Here is a 23,063-nt window from a genome sequence, read left to right on the forward strand (position 1 = left end):
TGTAAAATTTTTTTTAATGACCCTTCTAATTCAAACCTTCATGTCTCCTTAATCTCTGTTCCAAGACCCAGTGAGCGCTATCATGATTTACTCCACCTTATGTGTTTTTTCCTCACGATATATATAACAATAGCATTTTTATAAATAGGTGAAATGGGTGGGAAGGAAACAAGTACAAGAGTCTACCTGTATGCTATTGTGATGTCACAGACTATAAAACATCGAACATAGGCAGAGTAATTGTTTGGTGTACTGGAAGGAGGATAATAAAAGTACTTCCACTACTAAAGAACATTAAATGTGAAAAAAAGAGAAAAAAAGACTGATGGCAGTTTGAGTGTAGTGTATTTGTTTTTCGTTTTCCTAACATACTGTGCCAAGTTTTGTACTCTTTCTGTTTCCAGTTTTGCTTTCGGTGAAGGTTTCTTGAATCTCAGCAAGCCCACACATAAACATGTATCGTTATATCCATTAAGACTTAAGGTTTTAGATTTTCAACTATGAGGGAGAACTCGGCCAAAGATGCTTGAAAGATAAATACGTTTAATTAGGGGCAGAGGATGATCATTAAAGGAAGTCTGACTGCTGCAGAAGTCATTAACAATCTTAAATGAAATTTTTATTTTTATGATAGCCATTTACATGTATAATAAGAGCCAATGATTCTTAGGAGCAGTGTGACAGAAACAGAGTGTGGCGAGAACTCATGTAAGACATACTATTTAAATGAGCTGGTGTTAGCTATTCATATTTGTTAATGAACTAGATATGCAGGGCTATAAGAATGAATGTTCTGATGCTTTAAATTTTAATATCTAGAAATCAAGGGTAAGGATCAATTACTAGAATTTCCACCCTTAAAGGAATAATGATTAACGATATAACAAATGTACAGCTCCAAACTTCTGGAAAAAAAAAGTTTAATTAAAAAAAATTAAGATCAGTAGTTGAAAAAGGGCCAAAACAGCCATGTCAAGCTGTAGTAGTCTGTGATCATGGCAGTTTTTTGTGTTGGTCATGGATCATAATTCCAAATGTTTTAATATACAATAATCCATATGAATGCATTACAGACCCTGTTATCACCTGTAGTTAATGGTGCCTGTGATACAAATGAACAGGCTGTTCTCTGCTCTTACCTTTATGGTAAATAAGCTAGCATTCTGGAGTCACAATAATTAAATAAAATGTAAATCCCTAATCTCATTTGGCTATTTGGACCAAGAAAGTTACCCAGCTATTACCTGTCTGGTTCTAATGATTAGTAATGATTTATTGTTCTTTTTTTTTATTGTTCCAAAAGTGCTCTGATGTGGTGCCTTGATGTCTCATGAAAAGAAATTGGTCTTAAAAAGCTACTCATTGTTTATCCTGACTCTTAGATAACACATTTTTCTTCTGATAAAATATTTTTCTTATTTATTGTTCAAAACATACAATATAGACAATAATTCTAATTCTGGTGCTGTTTTATTTAGTAGTGTTTTATCCCTGGTGCCTGGCTGTCTACCATCATACCTCAGCACATAGCTTTACTCTGAGATAAGCCCCCTCTCTTTTGCTCTCTCTCCCATGCTTTCTGTAGTTTGTCTGCAGGATGCAGGTTTTCCACTGAAGAGCGCAGTGGAGTTCTTACTGTGCCTTTCCGGTTCCAGCACAATCAAAGTTTTGTGTTTAGAATTGTCCTTGACATTCTTTCGTCCCACAATGGGGTGGACACAGTGTGCTGGAAACCATGACATCATTATCATTGACACAGACTTAAATAAATCACCTGCATCTTGGCCTCTTTCTGCTTATTCAAGGATTCTTCATCTCGAGGAAGAAAGTGCTCTTTATTTTTATAAACCTTCATCCCAAGGGTGACTGGAAAACGCAAACTTTTACAAGTGTTTTAAAAACAAATATACTATGTGGTTTTAGACACAGTATGCTGAGTCAGAGGTGTCTTGGGAAAAAATGTTTAAGGTTAGGCAGGAGGCAGAAAGACAGCCAGGATTGCCTTTAGTTCAGGGGGGATACTCCTAACCCACGTTATGATGTCCTTCTGAATACGGATTCATGTGAAACTTAATTAAATAGGCATAGGCATAGTATTTAAAATACATACCTGAGCTTGATGTTCAAAAAAGAAAAAGCTTGATGCTCAGTAAATTGAAGCAAAGTACATTCTGGGTGAAAGTGACACCATCTCAGTTGCACAATCTTTGGTAAAAGAGGGTTATAGCTAAAGTGTTACTAAGTGCCAACTACACATGTGAATACGCAGCATTTAATAATTTGGGAAGCAACTACCTCCTGTAACTTCTCTTTACGTTTTCATAAGAAAATGACAATGAGGAAGGAAGTGCAGCAGAAATCTTGAACATTACCACCATTATGCAAAAAAAAAAAAAAAAAATGCTGTTAACTGTTTTCCCCTCAGTGACTTGATCTCTCAGATGGAAAACTTATGATTCTTCTGACTCTTGGCTACCAGAAATCACATGAGAGGAGCGAGGAAGAAAGACACAAAAGTTATATTTATATCTAGTACTGAACTTCTCAGAAATACCTTAATTTAATTCCTTGCAGAGACTAATAAAAATATCAGATGAGGGAGGCTTTTAACCAATCAATTATTATAATTGACAATAAAGTATTGCTGTATATTGAACTCCTAAATGTTTTATGCAAAATGTCCCAGTGAAAATATTCCTTAAATAAGGGAGAAGTCCAGGGCCAAGAATGAATTTAAAGTGGTCGTAGAATTTAAACAAATATCATTCAAATTATCTGACTAGTATTATGCCCAGTGGCATTAAATTAGCATCTATTTATATCTGTGTACTTTACCTTAAGAGGCTCATAATTTTTCAGTTCTGATGCCATAAACAGATATGCTGCAGGATACTACTTGAAAAACATATATTTTAATTTTGTTGTAACATTTGCTAGAATCTGTTTTTCTACCAAATAATTATGACTAGAATGTGATAAGCAAAAATGGTCAGGATAAATTTGGGAATTCACAGAGTCCTATTTATAAAGTTTCTCTTGTTTTAAACAAAATGATTATCACAGAGAGATATTCATCCTGGATCATGTTTGGTTCTCATTAGTATTGTTATTGTAAAAATAAAAAATTTAAAAGTCCATGTTTAATTTACCTTCTTGAAGGATTTTTAACTGTCAGCTGTCCTTCTCTGACTTCACATATTCTACAATTTGGTGGGCAGAAAATTTGAGAGTTCTCCTACTTTCCAGACTCTTCCCATTTTAAAATATTACAATTTTAGAAGATGACCTTTTATCATCTATAGATCTTCAACTTCAGTGTTACATATTTTCATCTTCATCAGAACATTGAGCTGTTCTTATAGCTATGTTTTTCCTCAGAAAATGACTATGATTCCCCTCCTGGGGAGTTAACGGTAAGGAAGAAAGATATTTATGGAGTGGTAGGGAAAGGAATAAGGAAAATATGTTTTAGAAGTTTATATAAAACAGTGAAACAGGTGTTTTCAGTACCTCTGGGATGCTTGTTTTATAAACTGGGCATTTCAAGTTTTGGTATGTAGAATTAGGTTCTTTAAAATTTCGCTTGCATAGATTAGCACCATCATAGCTACTCCAAGGAGGGAAAAAAAGCATGAAAATAAAATAAGAAATTCTGACTTGTCTCTGATAATCCAGTGTTACCAGAGGCATAGCAGCCAGTGTGCCTCTTCGTCAGTACAAATACTTAGTTGCTTTTGACTCTTATTGAAAAAATAATATCTTTCCCCCTGTTTGTCACTAGAACTGCCACTAGAAGAAAAGCCTTTCGTTTGCCCCAAATAAGCACCTCTGTTTTTCACAGCTTGCAGTAATGCTTAAAGTAAATAAGTTCTTGTGCAGCTAGCACTATTGGATTCATTCAGTTGCCTGAACAAAGCTATTGTTTAGAGGTTTACAACAAGCCTTTTCTCTGTTTCCTTTAAAAGAATCTTCCTTGTTCCTGTGGTAGGCATGCTTAGTATAGTAAGCCTTTCTACAATTTTCAAATGCTAAAGATAATCTTCCCCCACAGAAGACATGAAGGAAGACTATGACACTATGGGGCCGGAAGCCACAATCCAGACCACAGTTAACAATGGTACAGGTAAGTAAGTTTACCACGCCAAGGTCATGTTTGTCCTGCATCATGTGGATTTAGTGAGTCAGGGACAGAAACACTGACCCATCCATTTGTATGTCTGTGATTTAAAATTAAGTCAGACTTTACAATTCTCTTGTTTTGTTTCAAATCAGAATTCTCTGTTTTGGTATTTTATTCAGCAAATATATCTTTTATTCTTAAACCCTAATTTGCCTGTGAAAGTTAAGAAAACTGAACTGGATTTTTAAAAATATCTTTTCAAAGCCTGAGTTGGGCAAATTTCTGGTAGTAATTTTTATTTTAAAAGACTACATAAATATAATTTGAAAATTGTAACATAATATGCCTCTTCCAGTCACCCCCGATATTAGTCATTGAGATTCAAACGATATGGTGTAATTTAGATTGTAAAATGTTTCTTCAGAATGACAAACCAAAATTCTGTGAACGTTCCTCATAAAAACTGATCATCTGAGTTCCATTTTATCCTATCTTCATTTTATTTCTCAGTACCTTCTAGTTCCTCTAAATAATATTTTCCAGGCAAAAGTTGCATAAAGAATAGACAATTTCACTTCTTTTCAATGAAGCTAAAAAATTGCAGTAGGAAGGTAGTAAGTGGTGCTTTGTTTTATTCTGCTACTGCTGTAGAATGGAGTTTCAGGACAATTGTGACCTTCCATGTTCTTTTCCAAAAACTGAACAGCATCTCCTCTCACACCCTCTCACGTCACTAGTGCAAATTTACACTGACTTACTATGTTTATCTCTCTTTTCCTGGATAAGGCTAAGTATTTTTGGTGTTTCAAACAATCCTTCATACCACCATCCAAAATATTACCATAATGCCCAGTATAAGGTTAACTTCTAAAGCAAAAGCCAAAAAAAAAAAAAAAATCACATAACTATTTCCACTCAACTCACCGATGAAAACAAGTCACAGCTTTATGAAGTTTTAGAAATGTAAATAATTAAGATGATATTCATATCTCCCTTATGTCGAAACACATCACAATAGACCGTTCATGCTGTGTTTCTATTTAGAATGCTCTTATTAATAACTTACCATGCACTAATTTACATTCTTGGATATAAAATAAGAGAAATAATAAAAAACTATTGTAAATTTTCCTTCATTTGAATAATGTCAATTTAAGGTACAAAAATGAAACTGTACAATATGGGATTATGGAAAAGGTATAGAATTAGGAACCTATAATCCTGATTTTTAGCCACAGCTCTGGCAATAACTAGATTGCAACCTTGGGCAAGTCAATTGCCCTTCTTGGCACTCAGTTTCCACATCTGAAAAATGAATAGATTGCACTAGTTGCTTGTTAAAAATATTTCTAGTTTTAATATTCTATGTTGTAGGGGTACCATCACTGTGTAAAACAGAAACAAGATAAAATAACTTCTTATAAAAACACAATAATAAAGAGATACCACAAATTAGATACTTTCTGTAATGTCCCAACTCATAGGATCAAAAATGGCTTCATGTTCCTTTTAAAGACAGTTGTTAAATTTCAACCTCAAGCATAAATAAACTCTAATTTCATTAACTTTATAGGCATTTAAAGTGTCGCTGTTCCACAAAGTGACAATTTACTAGCTGTTTTATACACTTAAGGTCTAAAGTGGGGTTTAAAAATGGTTCCTATTCAGAAGATTTAAAAATCAATTTCGAATGTTCCTTCACATAGCCTTAAGATTCACCTTTTCCCATACTATTTACTATTCCTTATAGTTCATATGTATTCAGTCAATAAATAGATCAATAAGTATTCATTGAGTGTCTTCTGTCTATTCACTTTCGTGTGCACATGTTCTGGAAGATGGACCAGGAAATCTTAGACATGGCTATTATTTAATTTGGAAGATGAGACCAACACACAAGAAAAAATAAAAAACAATAAGTGAAAATATGTGATAAATATGCAACAAATAGTAGGAACTATAATTATTTCAAATTACAGAAATATGAGCGATCCTATGGGGTGAATATTCAGAAAAGGCTTCATGAAGGAGGTGAAATTTGAACTAAGTTCCTTTTCAGTAGTCATGAAGGAGCGTGGAAGGTCCTTCTAGCAGAACAGGAGTGTGTAAGCCAAGGAAAGAAATTGTAATATCTATTCAGAGGATGGCAAGTAAAAGGATTTGGCTGAATCAGGGGGTCCTAGGAGGCAATTCATGGGAAATGAAGCTGGACATGTAAGTTAAATGTAAGTGGAGAATGTAAAGCAACAAACCAAAGAGTTTGGGGCATGTTATACTACCGTGATTTCTGTGAAGAAAAACTAGACTTTGAGAGACCAACTGGAAGTCATTGTAGTTATTCAGGTGTGACGTGACAAAAAGCCTGTCCTCAGGTGGCGACAGTGGTGAAATTAGTAACATGACTTCTCAACAACCAATTGATTCTCTGGGTGATGGAATCAAAATGGCTTCAGGATTACACATCTGCATGTTTAGAACATGGCAAATACTTGCTATTTCTAGATAAACAGAAAAAGGATCCAATTTTGAGAAGACCTTGAGCTTGTCTTTAGACAAGTATTTTCTTATAAAATTATATAAATGTGTATATATATATATACACATATATATGTATATGAATGTTCATTGGAAATGAGGAATTGAAACCCAGGAAGTCAGGGCTAGAGATAAAGATTTGAGAGTCATGCAAATATAGTGAGATGGTATTTAACATCATGGGACTAAGACATTTACAATAAATATACTGAAACACGTAGAAAGCTGAGGCCAGGGCTTCTGGTGAGTAAGGAGAAAAATCAAATTCATTAAAAGAAAAAAGATTAAGAGAGAAAAAAATTAAATATCCAGGAGACAAAGAAAGTTTCAAAAGTAGACAGTGGTCAATTGAATCAAAAGATTCAAATAACTACGACTGAAAGAATGCTGAGCAAATACATTGGACTTGGTAATTAGGAATTTACTGGTGACTCTCAGCTTAGAACTCTGGCCTTTTAGAGAATAACACATATTTCTTCCCAACCATAAGTTTACTGCTTCTTATCCCTAGCATCTTTTTGGATGCTAAAAACATGTGGAATTGAAATAAGACATCTTTAATGGTTGAAGTTGCTTATTAATGGAGTATCTTTTCTCCCCACATAGGTCCTACTGATCAAGGTCAAGCTATTGGCTTGACCTTCCTCTCCAGCCATCCCAACCTATAGTGATATCTTCCTCCAATGAACTCTTATAGAACAAATCAGCTGACCTTGCTGTAGATGCTATAGTGTGTTGTAACTTAATATATTGTCTTTTCCAAATTAGACTGCAAACTCTGAGAACACAGATTGGTTTTAGGCTACCACATTGTCTATGAGAGTGCCTTAAAATTAATAGGGTCTCAACAAATATGTTTTTATTAGTGAATGAATATGGAATTCTTTAATATCAGATACATTTTTCTTTTTTAATCAAAGCAGAACAAACACATTGGAATAGATAAATTTTAAACAGGTTAAGCATATTTTCTGATAAAAAGTGTTGTTATTAACTGGAATGAGTTGTCAGGGGAAGTCAAAGAAAATGTCTCTATTATTTCTGGATATTCAACACACAAATTTCATTCCTAACTGAAAGTAAGGAAAAGACCTCTAAATTTCCTATGCAAGTCTACAAATCTATTACATAGTAGAATTTAACCAAGTTCATATCAATGAATAGAGTAGTCTTTTAGAATCTAAAAGTATCTCCTTCCTAGTATATTCTGCTGAATTAAAATCTGTAGAAACCACTCATTCTTTCTTAGCCTGACAGCATCATACACCTTCCTAAAGGCCATCTCTACCAGGAAGCCATCTGACAGTCTCCCACTCAAGATTAACCACTCATTCTTTTGAGGGTCATTCTCTCTCATATTATAGTCACCTTCAGGTATGTTTCTCTCCACTAGATTGTAAACTATTTGAGGGCAGGAATGATATGGGATTTTGGTCACTTTCTCACCACAGACCCTAGAATGGTCCTGAGTCAGAAAGAGTTTTTGTAGAAATGAGAGACAAACAGCACTTGAACTTTCCTTTCCCATTTCTGGGTTGACATAGTTTTGACAGCAGACCTGAAATAATCAATCAGACATTTTCATCTCCCATTATTCCAATCCCCCAAATGAGGAAGACTCAGTTACATTTGACTGGTCTCTAGCCTTCATGTCCTCTTCTGTTTAGTCTGTCCACATTCTTCCTGTAACCCTTTTCTCATGGTCCAAATTCCCTTCTTAGAATCTTTAACTGTCCCTCAGTACCTATAAGACAAAATCCACATTCTTCAGACAGGTATTGAGTGCCGTCCATTTCATACCAACAGTGTTGCATTCTTGTCAGACCAAATCCCTTGGTAATATCAAAAAAGAATCACATTTATACCAACCTCTGAATCTCTGCCCATGCTATCCCTTGAGACCCTAATCTCTCACTCCCATTCGTCCAATTATCCAAATTCTACCCACCTTTCTGTTCTTCAAGGCTAGCTCACCTCCCATTTCCTTAATGTGGCCATCCTTGAACACCCCCAAACCACATATATCTCTTCCTTGTCTGAAATCCCACAGCCCTCAGGTGCACACCACTAATTTTAGCATGTTGAATTGTTCCTCTTTATGTTGTTTGCACATATTTCACCTAGTTAATTTCATGGAGACAAGCAGTTTCTTGAGCTATGAAATAGGGGTAAATTAGTATGACCTTAATATGTGCCCCCCCAAATATTTGCTTTAATAAAAGGGCTAGTCCCTGTTTGCCTCAAAGTGCCTAGTACAGCAGTGAGCACACATGGTATGCATTATGACTGGTAAAATGAACGAATGAATGAGCAAATGAATGAATGAACGAATATTAGGTGGAGAAGAAATGGACTCTGAGAAAGGAAGTCACAATAGGTGAAAACGTTCCCTGTGAAGGGAATTAAGTCCAGTATCTTCAGAGAGTGAAACCAGGGTTTAAGTCTCTGAAATCTACTTGTTAAAGGCAAAGAAAAACAGACTATCATTACTTTTTTACAGCAAAGTTAGATTAGCAGCATAGCAAAATTGATCTACAGCATATAAAGCAGTGAAAGCCCTGATTTATAGTAATAACTTTCTACATTGCATTTAATGTTTCTATATTGGTTTTAATGTTTTAAAATTTTTTAATGTATGCTTTAACACGTAAAGAACACCTTTTCACAAAGAACTTCACATCTTCCAGATATTAATCTGGTTCAAAATCAGAAGGAAATTATTATGTAGAATTTTTTTTTTTTTTTTTTTTTTTTGCGGTACACGGACCTCTCCCTGTTGCGGCCTCTCCCGTTGCGGAGCACAGGCTCCGGACGCGCAGGCTCAGTGGCCATGGCTCACGGGCCCAGCCACTCTGCGGCATGTGGGATCTCCCCAGACCGGGGCACGAACCCGTGTCCCCTGCGTCGGCAGGCGGACTCTCAACCACTGCGCCACCAGGGAAGCCCCTATTATGTAGAATTTTTAAGAGTGTGTTTTAAAAGGTATTTTCTAAGAAGATTAGAGAAATGGAAAAACTTGGGAGCATTATAAACATGAGTTTGCCAACATGCTAGTAGTAACAAGGATCTAACTTAGGTGCACGGTGATCATTAGCATTAATGTGTTTCCACGTGCATATCAAGACCTAAATAAGCCCCTGATGTTTTCCTCTTTGACTGTGTGAGAGTTACCTTTACTTAAACAATCTAGCACTCTTGTTTTAAAGGGCTATTAATAACCACCTGCATCTTTGCTTCCTTTGCTGGGAAGAGGAAAACACCTTACATCTAGGAACTGGGTAAGGCCAGTTGAGGTCTCGGTTCTTAATCTTATATAACACAAGAAAATTATTGTCCAAGAACTAACTGTACTGACTGTAACTAACAGTCGTTAAACATGCTTCCAATATTTTAGGAATAATATATAAACGCTTTTACAGATAAAAAGGCAAAAGTTGTTTTGGGATGCTCTAGATTCTGGAGTCAGATAAACTACATTTGAATTTTGTCTCTACCAGTTACTAGTTACATGAACCTGAGTATAGAATAAGCCTTCATTCTACATCGGTAAAGTGGAAATAATGATTCCCTGTTTACAGAGTCTGACTGTAGCGATTAAATGGTATATCATTTTTAAAGGACCAAGTACAATGCCTAACGTATACTAGATTCTCACCCTCTCTTGGTTATTTTTCTGGTTTGTTTGCATCTCCAAGTAAGCTTACCCATTTCTATTCATTAAGAAATAAATGCATTCTGAACTATTTCCTCCCTTTGTACAGGCTTTGTACTGGCTCCTCATTAATTAATTAATTCTCTAGAATACCAAAATACAATATTTAACACATTTGTAATGGAAGGACTAACCAGTCGATTCTGAGAACCTTGGCCAATTAAATTCCTTTGACGTCTTGGAAAACCACCCAGACAAGTTGTAGGACACATTTCTTTTCACTGCTCTGAGGTTGCATTTGAAGTTAAAATAGAAAGATTAAGAAAGAATAGCTTAGTTTTCTATCTCTCTTCATCTTTATCTAGCACCTTTTTTTTAAATGTAGAAGAGGATTTAGTAGTATTTACAATGTTTGTGTATAAGGATGTTGAAAGCTCTCAAAGATTTTTCCTTCACTTGTTCACTGACTAGCATCAGAAGTCATATCTTTTTTTCCTTCTGTCCTGTATAACAATCAAATAAACAAATAATATTTGTCACTTGTTAACACCCACTCAACTATTACCATTTGTTCTTTTCATAGTATTTGTTGTGTGCTGAATTGGAACTGAGGTTCAAGAAACAAAGGAAATAGAAGATATAGTCCTATCCTTAAGGAATTCAAAGTCTTATGATGTCATTAGGAAAGACAAAACTCACAATGACATGAAGGCAAAAGTTACAATTATAGCTTCATTAGCTATTCAGATCCATAGTCAATTTGGGAGACCCTACTAAGTACAAGGCATTTTTTTAGGCATCGTGAAAGATATAGTGAACACTCACTGTCATTAATGACTTACATTCAATTGGGTAAAAAAACCAATGGAAGATGAATAAGAAATGTGTGTATAATGTTTAGCACAATTTTAGGCATAATACATGTTCAGTTGTTGCTAGCTATTATTATTATTATCAGTAATGATTATAATAATACATGGATTAAGATGTTTTATTTGAAATACAGAAAGCTATGTAGGTTCAACTGAGAAGTTTTCAGTATTGAAGAGGGTTTCTGACAGAGAGTAGTGTCAAACATTAGAGACATGAAATTAGGGAGGTGACTTAAGAGACTGCACATTTCAGAGAAGGTTTTCTCCAGGACAAAGGCTTGTTGAACATGCCTCTGTGCAAAAAGAGAGACAGCGAAAATGGCTGAAAATGTAAAAGGAGATGAGGCGAAAGATGGAGTAGGTTATCAGAAGAGCTGTGAGGGAATAGCTTTGGATGGTAGCCTTGGCTGTGGGCAGAGACACATCTTTTTTAGCAATAAGATCAAAAGAAGAAGGGAGACTTGTTGTAGAGAAATTTCTGTTGAATTTTAGGTAGTTGATAGAATTCACATCATTTAAGTTGCACCCTTTGAAGTAAGTTGGAAAAGATATCATCAATTGACAGTATGGGAATGGGAATAGGGTTGGAATCTTCAGGAATGGAAATTTAGAGTAATTGCTGTGGACAATGTATGGAGATTCAATTATCATCATGAAAGAATATCCTATTTTGATAACATAGACAGAAACAAGGCTATACAATTATTTACGTTTCTTTAAACATTTTTTATATTCTAGGAACAGAGAAATTGGGCTGGATTTTAGTTTGGCAAGGCCAGAATGACACAAGAACAAGGGGCGGGGATGGAAGTGATTTCCAGCTTCAAGGTGAACTGAGGCAAGCAAAATCAGAAAGGGTGAAATGGCCTGAGGGACTTGTCAGGGCCTGATTATCACAATGAAGTACCTGTTTCAGGGGATGAGGACCTGAATGATGGGGTGGGGCGATAGGTTGAAATCAGAGAGTGAAAGTTCCAAGTTTCGCTCAGAGAGATGGCATTGTCCCAGGGTTAGCCATACCAAGGGGTGGCTGGCCATCCCTGTTGTTGGACTAGAGAAGATTAGAGCACCACGCGGCCAGGATTCTGCACGGACTATCTTTTGAGTAATGAAATTTCCCAGAATGACAGTAATGACAGCCTGGGGTGAACATATTCATGGGATAAGTGTCATTTTACTTGAGCTGTATAGGTTGTGTCCTAAGACATGATGGTGAAAATGGATGACAATAGATTTCAAAAAATTACAGATTGGAGGCTTTTTGAGGGTCCAGGTTAAGTTTGCTCTTTCCCATGTTTCCCCTCGGTAGGTGCAGTGTTTATACAGCCTCGATGGTTGATAAACAGGTTGCTTGTTGAAACAAAGCATAAACGAATAAACAAAAAAATGATGAACAAATTAATAAAATAGGCACTCTGGTTTGAAATGGGGGTACGAATGAAGGAGTTGGTTGACCCATCTGTGTGTCGCTCTGCGTGTTAAGACAGATGAAGGTGGGAATGGCTCTGCTGGAAGGGTCTGTGAGGGATGGAATATTATCAAGAGGTGACACAGTTTCATTTAATCTGAAGAACTGGAACTCATGTAGGAGGACATCATTAAGCATGCGGGGGGATAAACAAGTAATATGTGAAATGGGAAAGCAAAATGAACCGTGAATAAAGTGTTTCTTGGTCTCTAGTCCTAACTTAAGCTTAAGAACTTTTTTTTATTTACTAAAACCATAATTAATTAATTATGTAATTAATATAAATTCTTCCTTTGCAAGATGTTTCATAAAGTTAGTTTTGAATTGAGTGCCTTTTGCAACATGATTAAAATTAGGAAATATCAGAATGAGAAAAATACAATCCCTAAATATTAAATGGAAATTTTAAATAGGCATCGTGAGTGGAGCATTTGAAGAACTTCCGTGATGTTTTCCATTTTACCCCAGTAGACTTAGGTGCAGGTCACTCAGTCAAAAAATAAAACAAGTGCATAGCATTCAGAAGAGCAAGGACGTGAAAAGAAAAATAGAGAAAAAAAGTTTAAAATATGATATTTTATTTACATTGAAGTTGGCACTTACATTGCCTTTGTCCCTATTAATTTTACAGTGTTATAATGTTGTTGTTCAGAGCTACTTACAATGTCAGAGCAATCACTGCAGCATCTAGGACCTATTCAAATTATATCCAATCAGTTAGGCAAGAAGAAAAACTAAAAAGATGGGGTCGTCTCTCTCTCTGTCTTTCTCTCATATGGACTCATTATGATATAGTGTAAAGAGTAACGGGTTAAGAGTCAGGATACATGAATTCCCCATCCAGCCCTACCAGAAATTATTTGTGTAATGTTCTATGAATCATTAGCTTTACTGTACCTTAGTTGTATCGTCTGTTAAGTGAGGACATTAGACTAGAAATTTTGGACTCCACCCACCCTACCCTTTCTTCTAATGAGATTTTACTGGGAAGCGTGAACAAAGGAAACAAAAAGCATGGGCTGTGTGAGTTGCCGTGGGAGGGGGAGGTTCTCAGGTCTCCTGCCTCATGATCCTAGACCCAAGGCCAGGGTCCTGGGTGTGTGACCTGCAGTCACACAGGGGCCTGCACTGGAAGGGCCTCGCCCTTGGTTTGATGCTCTACTGCCACCGTTTTGCACTGAGCCTGGCAAATTGTGTAGGCAATCCTGCTTCTACCTCACAAAAGGTGTTAAGATAATCTCTGAGTATGAGCAGGATAGGAAGGGGTGGGGTCAGGGATTCTCCGCCTGAAATACCACATATAAACACCAATTCTGTTCAAGTGTACAGGATCCTTTGGCAGTATCTTGGAAGCAACTGAGTCCCAGGTAAAGATCTAGACCTAGATTGAAAATCTTGTTTGAGCCAGAAACACCGTGATACAAGGTATAAGTCCCCCAAATTGGTAACAGGAGTGATAAGGTTAGCAGGCTAGCAGTCGGTTAAGCCTCTTTAAGCATGAATTTTGTGTGTCATATCATTAGCATAGAAGAAAGTGGAGAAAAGAGTGAGAATGTTTTTGTACCTTTGTTGTCTTCTTGGTTTATAGCTTCCAATTCCTCTTATTGCTCTTATATGGAGTTTAAGTTAAAATTTTTAATACAGCTAGCTTTCTTCTATGGGTAACAGTAGCCATACAAGTTGTATCATAAGGTATTTCTCAGCAAGAGTTGAGTTGGATGTATAGTGGTAATCAATTGTGCAAGATCAGCTTATCAGATTATTCAGTTAGTACCTAAATACTTAACAAGGAGAGAGTCCTGCTCTTATAAAGCATGTCATTTTCTTCTTGTGCATAAGATCAGTCACATTTTTATATGTTGGAAGAGTTTTGTCCTCCAGTCAGATCTGTCATGCATATTATCATTTTAAATTTTTTTAGTTAATTTCATACAATGAGTTTCTAAAAAGAAAGTATAGAAAGAGATACGTTCTGAGGAGAGAAAGACAGAAGTAGCACTTGGCAGGTTAAACAGGAGGGTCATTTTCAGACTATAATCAGTGTACACCGAGAACAGCCTGTTACTTCCTGGCGAATGAATGCTGCGGTTTTATGAGCTTTGTTTGCAGTTAGGAACAGCTATCTCCACTTCACAGCAAGAGTTCCCACAAGAAATAACTGATATCCCAAGCTTCTTGAGTGTCTCCTTCATTCATTCAGCAAATATTTAATAAGCACTGTTTTCCTTGTGATATTGTCTGTGGTTTCCAGGCACCTCCGAAATATTTTTTCTTAATCTGTGGATATGGGTCCTCCATCAGAAAACTGTGTTGCGTTGAGTTTTTAATTGAAAAGAATACAGATAAAACTCTCTAGGCCTAGCCAGTGAATAAAAAAGCAAATTGATTAGGGCAAAGAATTAATTGAAATGATGCAATTCTGAAACTTCGAAGATTCCCTAGAAAGCATATACTAGCTCATTTTACAGGAGAAGATATTGAGATTAAAAAACATAAGTAGCTGAGTCAAAATGAGTAGTCTAATAATTTTAAACCTGGTCTAATCATTCAATTAGTGGGCATTAGCTGTGTGCCTGACACTGCCCTAGGCACTGGGATAACAAAGGTGAATAAGACCCTCCATGCCGCTATCAGCTCATGGGCATGTAAACGAAAGATTATAATGTGATGTGATAAATTCAACAATTGAGATATGCAGATGGTATTCTGTAGAAGGAGGGTATGAACTCAGGTTGAAATCATCAGAAAGGCTCCCTGACATGGAAGTAATTCTGTGCTGTTTCCCAAAACCACGTTACTGAATGCCTTATTTAGCCAGGGGAGACAGAGAATTGAATTCCCAAAGTAGTGATTCTTTAACTGGGCATGTATCAGAATCCCCTAAAGGGCTTGTTAAAACACAGATTGCTGATTCCATCCATTTAGGGTGGACCCCAAGAATTTGCATTTTGAACAAGTTCCCAGGTAATACCGATGCTGCTGGCCTGCGGACCACACTTTGAAAACCACTGTCCTAGAGCATCCTTAGGTGTCATATGTCTCTACAGAAAGCATATGAAAGAGCACTGAATTACTGGACAAAAATACCATACTTCATAAACCTCTCTAAAATATAATAAAATAGTCTGAGTCTTTTTGGTAATATACCAATTCCAAAATTTTAGGTTTCACAGGTATATGAAAGATAAACATATTATCTAACGGGAATTTTTGTTTTAAAGGCATGGTCTTTGTACCAATACATAGCAATCAAAACTGTCTAAGGGTTAGTAGTCTCTAAATCTGATATTCAGAATCCCCTAATAAAAAATCTCACTTAAAAATTAGACTCTGTCCCTGACTGGGCTGCTTCCTGCTGTTTAGGGAGATATTTGATCCTGCACAGTACTACAGATTCCCATCCCTTTGGAACTTTTTCTCCCGAAGCTCTTACACATTGGGAACCCTCACTGGCATCTGAATATGTGCTCCCAGGAGAAAGCCATGTCAGAGCAGGCATGGAGAGCCTGGCCCAGAAGCTGTACTAATTCCCAGGAAGCGAAGAAAACTTTGTCACTTTTGACCTGGCTTTACACACACCTCTGTAGCAGTCGGAGGCTCTGCTGGGCTGCCCATGTAGCTGTGTAATGAGAAAAAGATCATCTTCCCTCATGGTTGTTTTTAGATATTTGGTGCCAGTATGTATTTCAGAAGCCTTCTACAGAAAGGCACACGTGCATTTTTAATGATAAAATGCCTATATTACATTAATTAGTCAACTTTAAACAAAGTAGCCATGAGGATTTATATACCTCAACAAATGCTGAATATGGGCTTTCTTTAAACTAAAAAATTTAATACAAATGACTAAATTAAAAATAATTTTCTGTGTTTTCTTACCATCTAAAATGTTGAGAAAGAGACTATTTTTCAAAAAGGTGATGAATACAGTTACCTAGAGTTCAGGTCCCTTTGCCTTGACATTTGAAGTGAGTAAAAGCCGATGATATGATAAATGCATAATTTCGATGTTAGACTGAGGAAGTGTGTGTGTCTCTGTGTGTGACTCTCTGTGTATATATGTATTTATATTCCCCTGATACACATGTATTTATATGTCTGTATACTGCAGAATAACAACCATTTTATGTACTTGTCTCTAAATATGAGGATCATGGAAGTAGGAAAACAATTCTCAGTCAATATCTTTGTGTCCTTATCCCCAAGTACACTCTCTGGTACTAGTAGGCACTCAATAAACAGTTATTAAACAAAGGGATGGATGAATGATTCTGCTCAGTTTTTTACATATACTTACTTCAGCTCTTCTAGACCCTCCAAGATATTTTCTTTTCCAAAAGAATTATTGATTCATGTTGATGTTTATTAAAATGGCTTAGCGTAATATTCAAATATATTTCTTTAATTTTTAAGTGAATGTTAAAAACATGCTGGGTAATAGACCAGTGTTAATAGAGCACCTGTCTTCCTACATGAACACATGCTTGTAACAAATAAAGAAAATAAATGGTGAGGGAATAAAACTAAAGAGAAAGAAACAGAAAAGGAGAAGCAATAAGTATCAAGGTCTCATCATAAATAAGTACTTGTAAAAGTATTAAGAATCTTTGAGAAATACCTAAAACAAGTCAATTATGGGGAGAGCAGGAGTTGAATGATTTGAAGACCAATATAACTCTTTTATTTAGAGGTTTTCTTTAAAGATGTTAACATTGCTTGTTTTTAGGCAATAACTTGAAAAGTTAGTCCATATTGATATTCATCATTATCCAAAAATATCAATATCTAAGATAGACATAAGGGTATATATGAAAGTATTAGCAACATTAGTAAGCGTGACCAACATATTTACAAGAAATTTGAGGCTGTTCTGACTTAAGGGACCTAGAAATTTACCCTAACGATATTAAAATACACTTGGCTATGAGGAAACATTTTTAATTAATGAAGTTCTGTTTTTGGATAGAGGAAAGTTTACCTGACCTTAGGGAAGGTTGAGATATTTGCAAGACACTAGGGTAAATTTTAGGACTAAATGCAAAATCTCTGGAGAAAGTATGGGAAGAAATTATTTGACGTTTCTTGTGAATTTTTGCTATGGTTTGATCATAAATACCATGCAAATATACTTTGTCAGTGTGTTTTGGCAATTCTTCCAAGGATACCAAGGAGTGAAGAGAAAGACAGGAAAAAGAAAGAAAAGAAGGTTTATTTTACACTAGAAAAATGCAGTGAGGAATTTTATAACTTTCTAGCAGATTTTCTACCTCATCTCTGAGTCCACTATACAGTATTACAAAATCTTTGTAAAGACCAAAAATGCAGACTTCCAAATAGAATCAAAACATTATCCTTCCCAAGAATTTTGAGAGTAACAAAAATTTAATTCCATCATTTGTTCTAGAATTGTAACAGTTAGGGCGATTTGGAGTCTAGGAGATTGAGACACAACATAGCCTAAAGCAGAAAAGGGAATTTTTCTGCTCTCTGGAAGGACGCAGGTGCTGCTTGGCCTCAGGAACAAGTGTAGCTAGAAAAGTACTGTCAGGACTTGCCATTCTGTCTCTGCTTTTCTCTATATATCTGCTCATTTTCTCTCTTCGTAAGTCTTCTTATTCTACATGGGATTTATCAGTTCTTTCATTCTACATCTTATAGCTGCAGTCGCTGGGAAAAAATAAATCTGCCTTGGTGATCTCTTTGGAACCATGTTCTAAAATCATGGGGAAGGGATTGACTGAACTCAGTTGGATGGATTGGCTACCACGGGACCAGTCAGCGGTTTGACCTGGAGGATGGAGGGCTAAGATTGCTTCACTTCGGGTGCAGAAGCGTAACTAGGGGAGCAGAATCATGCAACAACATGGCAGCTGCCTTGGGTACCATAAGGTTTGGCACTAGGGACAGTGGGGAGCCATCCCAGGCAAAGGAGAATGTCATGGTACTGGGCAGAAAAAACCACATATTACTAGTGCCCATAGCAACACCAGGGAAAAACACATTATATCCATGATGGTCATACCTAGTTCATAGAAGGCTAGATTCTAGCCCACTTAAGTGACTATAGATATTGAGAGATGTAACTAATAGCATATCTATACCACATGAAAAAAAAAATCTTGATAGAGCAAATAGGTTTAAATGTTTGGGTTTCTTCGTAAAACCCTTTTTGAATACTCATCTGAGCCCTATCAAACTCTTGCAAGTATTTATGATCACGAATACACAGTTTATCATGTAATTGTTCTACAGTTACTTGAATAGTAGGTCTGAGTTCCTAGCTCAACTGTAGGTGTCTTGTCTTATGCTTCCTTTTACTAGAAGACTTCTGCACCAAGATCAGTGTTAAGGACATAATTTATTCCACATTCATTCCATAAATGATTCTTGAGTGCCTACTAATTTCTAGGCAATATATTCGATGCTCAGGCCACAAAGATGATCCTTAATGAGAGCACATGATTTGATATCTTTTGTCCCTATCACACTTGACATAGAAATCTAGTATGGCCAGATCTGATCTAGCGAGTGAATCGCTTCTCCAAATACCAATAGTGTATCTAGATGCAGTTTAGTTTGCCTATCCAGAAAAATCAGAATTTTCCTCCCTTTTAAGCCGAAAGGCTATTAATGCAAATCCAATTGAATTTGCATTTGATTACATTTCTGATGGAAACATTCATATGCAAATGAAAATTCATGCAAAGATAGCCAGATAATTCAGATACTTGCTGAAATATCAAGATAAAATTAGCATGATATTAAATGTACATCCATCCATGTTTACTAGATTACACTCAGGATCTTCAAGTGGGACAGTGTTCTTGAAAAACTTAAATTGTGTCTTAAACATTTGACAATGTTCAAGTAGATCTGGATTTAGAAAGTTGCTATTACCTTACTATCTACTGCCACAGTGCTGAAAAAGAAGTCAGTCCCTGGTCAGATCAGTCAGGTTGTTCAAAAACGGTTCATCTTGGACCCACGTTTTGTCCCCTTTGTCTTTTCTTGCTCTTAAAACAAAAGGTGACTTTTGATAGAACTGAAGTCATTTTGATGATCCAAAATGATGAACAAATATTTTGTGCAAGCTGGCAATTCCTTCATACCCCATAGTGACTTAATGGCGCGAGTTAAATGACACCATCACAATCACCACCAATAAGTATCCTTTGGAAAACATCCATGACAACATGGACAGACCAGAGGGAAAGTGATCCTAATCAATGTCCGCATTCTTCTAAGAAAAGACTTAAGCAAAATTTCAAGATATAAAATCTTAATCCACTATTCCACATTCCAAACCTACATTTGAAGGAAGTGCAGATCTTGGAATCAGACCATTGCTCTTGTTAAAATTAACAGAAGTTGAAGTGGCAAAAGAGAAAAGCTTGAGATCACCGTATTCAGAGAGTTAGCACTTAGTTTAATAGTCTACAAAGTGTAATGCTCCCCAAGTTTATTTTATTTGATCCAGTGTATTCATTCATATTTTCAAATCTTTTTAGAATTCCCATGCTTCCTGGTGTGGTGAATGTCCCTTACCATCCATCAAATTCAAAAAGCCTGAGCCTAAGGGAGGGCCTTAGCCTTTCCCTCCTTGGCTCACCCAATCTTTCTCCAAATCTAACAATTTTACTTTTTAAGTATCTCTCAAATCCAGCCACTTCTTATAGTCTCCGTCACCAGTTCTCTAACTTTTATCATTTGCCTAATCAATGGCAAGAGACTCCTAACTGGTTTCCCAGAATCTACTTTTCTCTTCCTGCATTCCCTATCATACTGTAGCCAGAGTTGTCATATTAAAATGCAGGTAATCTATAATTTCATCCAACCATCCTCTCTGCCTAATACCCTTCAATGGCTTCCTGTTTCTCTTAGAAGAAAACTCAAATCCTTAACAGGGCTAGCACACGCTGCAGGGTCTAGTCCCTACCTTCCCCTTCACCCTTGCATCACGCTGCTTCCCTTTCTCTCCACACTCTAGCAGTCCTTTCAGATCCCGAAATGCTCCATTTTCTTTCTAGTCGCCACTGCTGTACCCCAGCTTCTAAAGTTAGTTAACTTTGTGCTTCTCAGTTAAGGCTTTTCTGATCTTCCACACTCCATCAGGTCCCCGTCAGGTCCCCCTGTTACTTCTGTAGTACAACCGTACAGCTTTCTTTCATAACACTTATTTGAGTTTGTAATATTATATCTACTTTTTGAGACAATATCAGTTGTATTGATCATTCTCATGGCTTCCTAAAGAATGAGGCTGGATCTGTTTTTTGCTTATCAAAACAAGGCGTGATGCCTATCTCATACCAGGCATTCAGTAGATACTTGTTGATTAACGGAAGGTTCCACTTTCTGTTCTTCTCATAACATTTCATAACAGTGAAAGCCAAAAATAAAAATTGACTGGCTTGCTTGAACAACACCCTGCCACAGATTGCCAGGGAGAATTAGGATGGCAAGTACTATAATATCTTTTATGACAGAGAAGGTGAGATGATGAATATAGTGGAATCAAGGTTAACTGTTCTCAAAAACTATGAAAGTAGGGCCCCACCATTAATTGTACTAGCAAAAGACTTTTCTTCACTTACTTCTGGTAGACAATAATGTGGCAGCCACTCTCCCAACACTGTCTTATGCATAAGTTTCTACTTAGGATGTTTAAAGCCACAACTTATTTCAGAAACATAGCTAGTGGTTTCTAATATACAGTCTTGGGACAAGAGTTGCTAAAGTTGATTTACAACTATCATTCATGTCATGGGAATAGAGTCATAATTACAAAAGTTAAAAATCATATCGAAATCACACTGCAGCATAGCCAGTTTCTTAACTCCGTCTGTTACTTTTTTATTTCTATCAGTGTGAGCTTTATTTTATTTTCAGCAGCTTTAAAATACTGAGCTAAACATTGAAATTTTAAGGAAGGATAAACTCCCACATTCCCTGATTTTTTAACAAAGTCCCATTATTATCTCTCTAGGAATATCCGTCCTTTCTCATCTCTCTCGGACTGGGTGGTCCTGGCGGTCTGTGATGTTCAGAGACTGGAGGGTTAAAAGCTTATTTTTAGCAACAGGATGTATACGTGGTTAGGAACATTAAGTGTAGTGGACTATAAAAAATTAATTATACCTTTCTTAAAAGAAAAGGAAGTTTTATATAGACTACTAAAGTAGCTTTGAGTTCATATTATCTCTCATGTTTATGGATCTGAGACTATAGTTCTGTTTTTTTTTTAATTTTCCCTGAAAAACATTAAAAAATTTCTTTGATTCTTTGTGAAGCACGCAGACTAGTATTCCAAGAAGAGGAAAATAAAATATACTTATTTAACTTAAAGTGTCCTCTCTTTTTGCATATATTATGAGAATAAGCATTCAATCAATAACTGGTCATCTGCAACACTTCCTACAAATAAACTAGGTATTTGTAATCTTTTTGCAAGTCTATGTGTCTTACTAACAATGATGTAGGCAGACCGAGGCTCCTAGGAAGAAGGCCCTGAAAAGACATTTCTTCTCCTTTTTACCATTTCAGTTAAGAATGCAAATTGCACATCAGACTTTGAGGAATACTTTGCCAAAAGAAAACTGGAGGAACGCGATGGCCATGCAGTCAGCATCGAAGAGTACCTTCAGCGCAGTGACACAGCCATCATTTACCCAGAAGCCCCTGAGGAGCTGTCTCGCCTTGGCACGCCAGAGGCCAATGGGCAGGAAGAAAATGGTGAGGCTGTAATTCATTTTTAGCCACGACGCTGACCTCTGCAGCTGTTACAATTACAAATGCACTACATGCCTGGGTGTTTACCTTAAAATTTGAAGAACAGCTGCAGAGGCATGGAATTTCATGAGCAAAGATTAGAACTGTAATTTTAGGGTATTGTGAAATTTTTTTTGTCAGCAAATTTGTGTCATCTGTACATCCAATAAAGAACCAGAACAATTAGAGCCTATTTCTAAGAGATAAAAATATCTACATTGATTCCTATCTTTCCAAAATATTTCACTTTTGAGGAAAACAAAAAAGTTTAGAGATACTGACCCTAACCTTTGTTCTTCTTTACCGACACCTGAAAAGCTCCTTCACCCCATGACTCCCTGAGTCATATGTGACTAAAGGTTTACTACAAACTGTCAGTCACCTAAAGAGAATCTCCTCATTTATCAGCTGTTTAAATTTCCCCCCAAATGCTCCAGTAATTAATTAATTTTCCAGCACAGTGTGAGCTGATTTCGACAAGTCTGCCCTGGGTGTGCAAGGGGACTGGTGTGCGTGGAGGCCGCGTGCGCCTGTGGCACTCTCGTGGAGCAGATTGCAGTGATTCCTGTCATACCATCCCGGGCAGTCAGCCCATTAGCTGCCATTGATTTACTGACCTTTTGGCCTGCTTCTCTCCCTCTCGTCTCTCGG

General features: G+C 36.6%; 1 protein-coding gene across 4 annotated transcripts in view; it reads left to right on the plus strand.

Moving 5' to 3' along the window:
- ZEB2 (zinc finger E-box binding homeobox 2) overlaps window positions 1-23,063 on the plus strand; it is a 132,013-nt gene that overhangs the window by 89,796 nt on the left and 19,154 nt on the right. For 3 of the 4 annotated variants that reach the window (XM_029224710.1, XM_029224711.1, XM_029224714.1), the window contains exons 4-5: window positions 4,052-4,123; window positions 22,188-22,376. In XM_029224710.1, the coding sequence (XP_029080543.1) occupies window positions 4,052-4,123; window positions 22,188-22,376 (261 nt within the window). The remainder of the gene's footprint in view (window positions 1-4,051; window positions 4,124-22,187; window positions 22,377-23,063) is intronic. The other variant, XM_029224713.1, reaches the window with a different exon arrangement.

Source organism: Monodon monoceros, unplaced genomic scaffold, assembly GCF_005190385.1.
Source record: "Monodon monoceros isolate NGI ecotype Baffin Bay Population unplaced genomic scaffold, NGI_Narwhal_1 Super_Scaffold_16, whole genome shotgun sequence".
Classification (NCBI taxonomy): Eukaryota; Metazoa; Chordata; class Mammalia; order Artiodactyla; family Monodontidae; genus Monodon; species Monodon monoceros.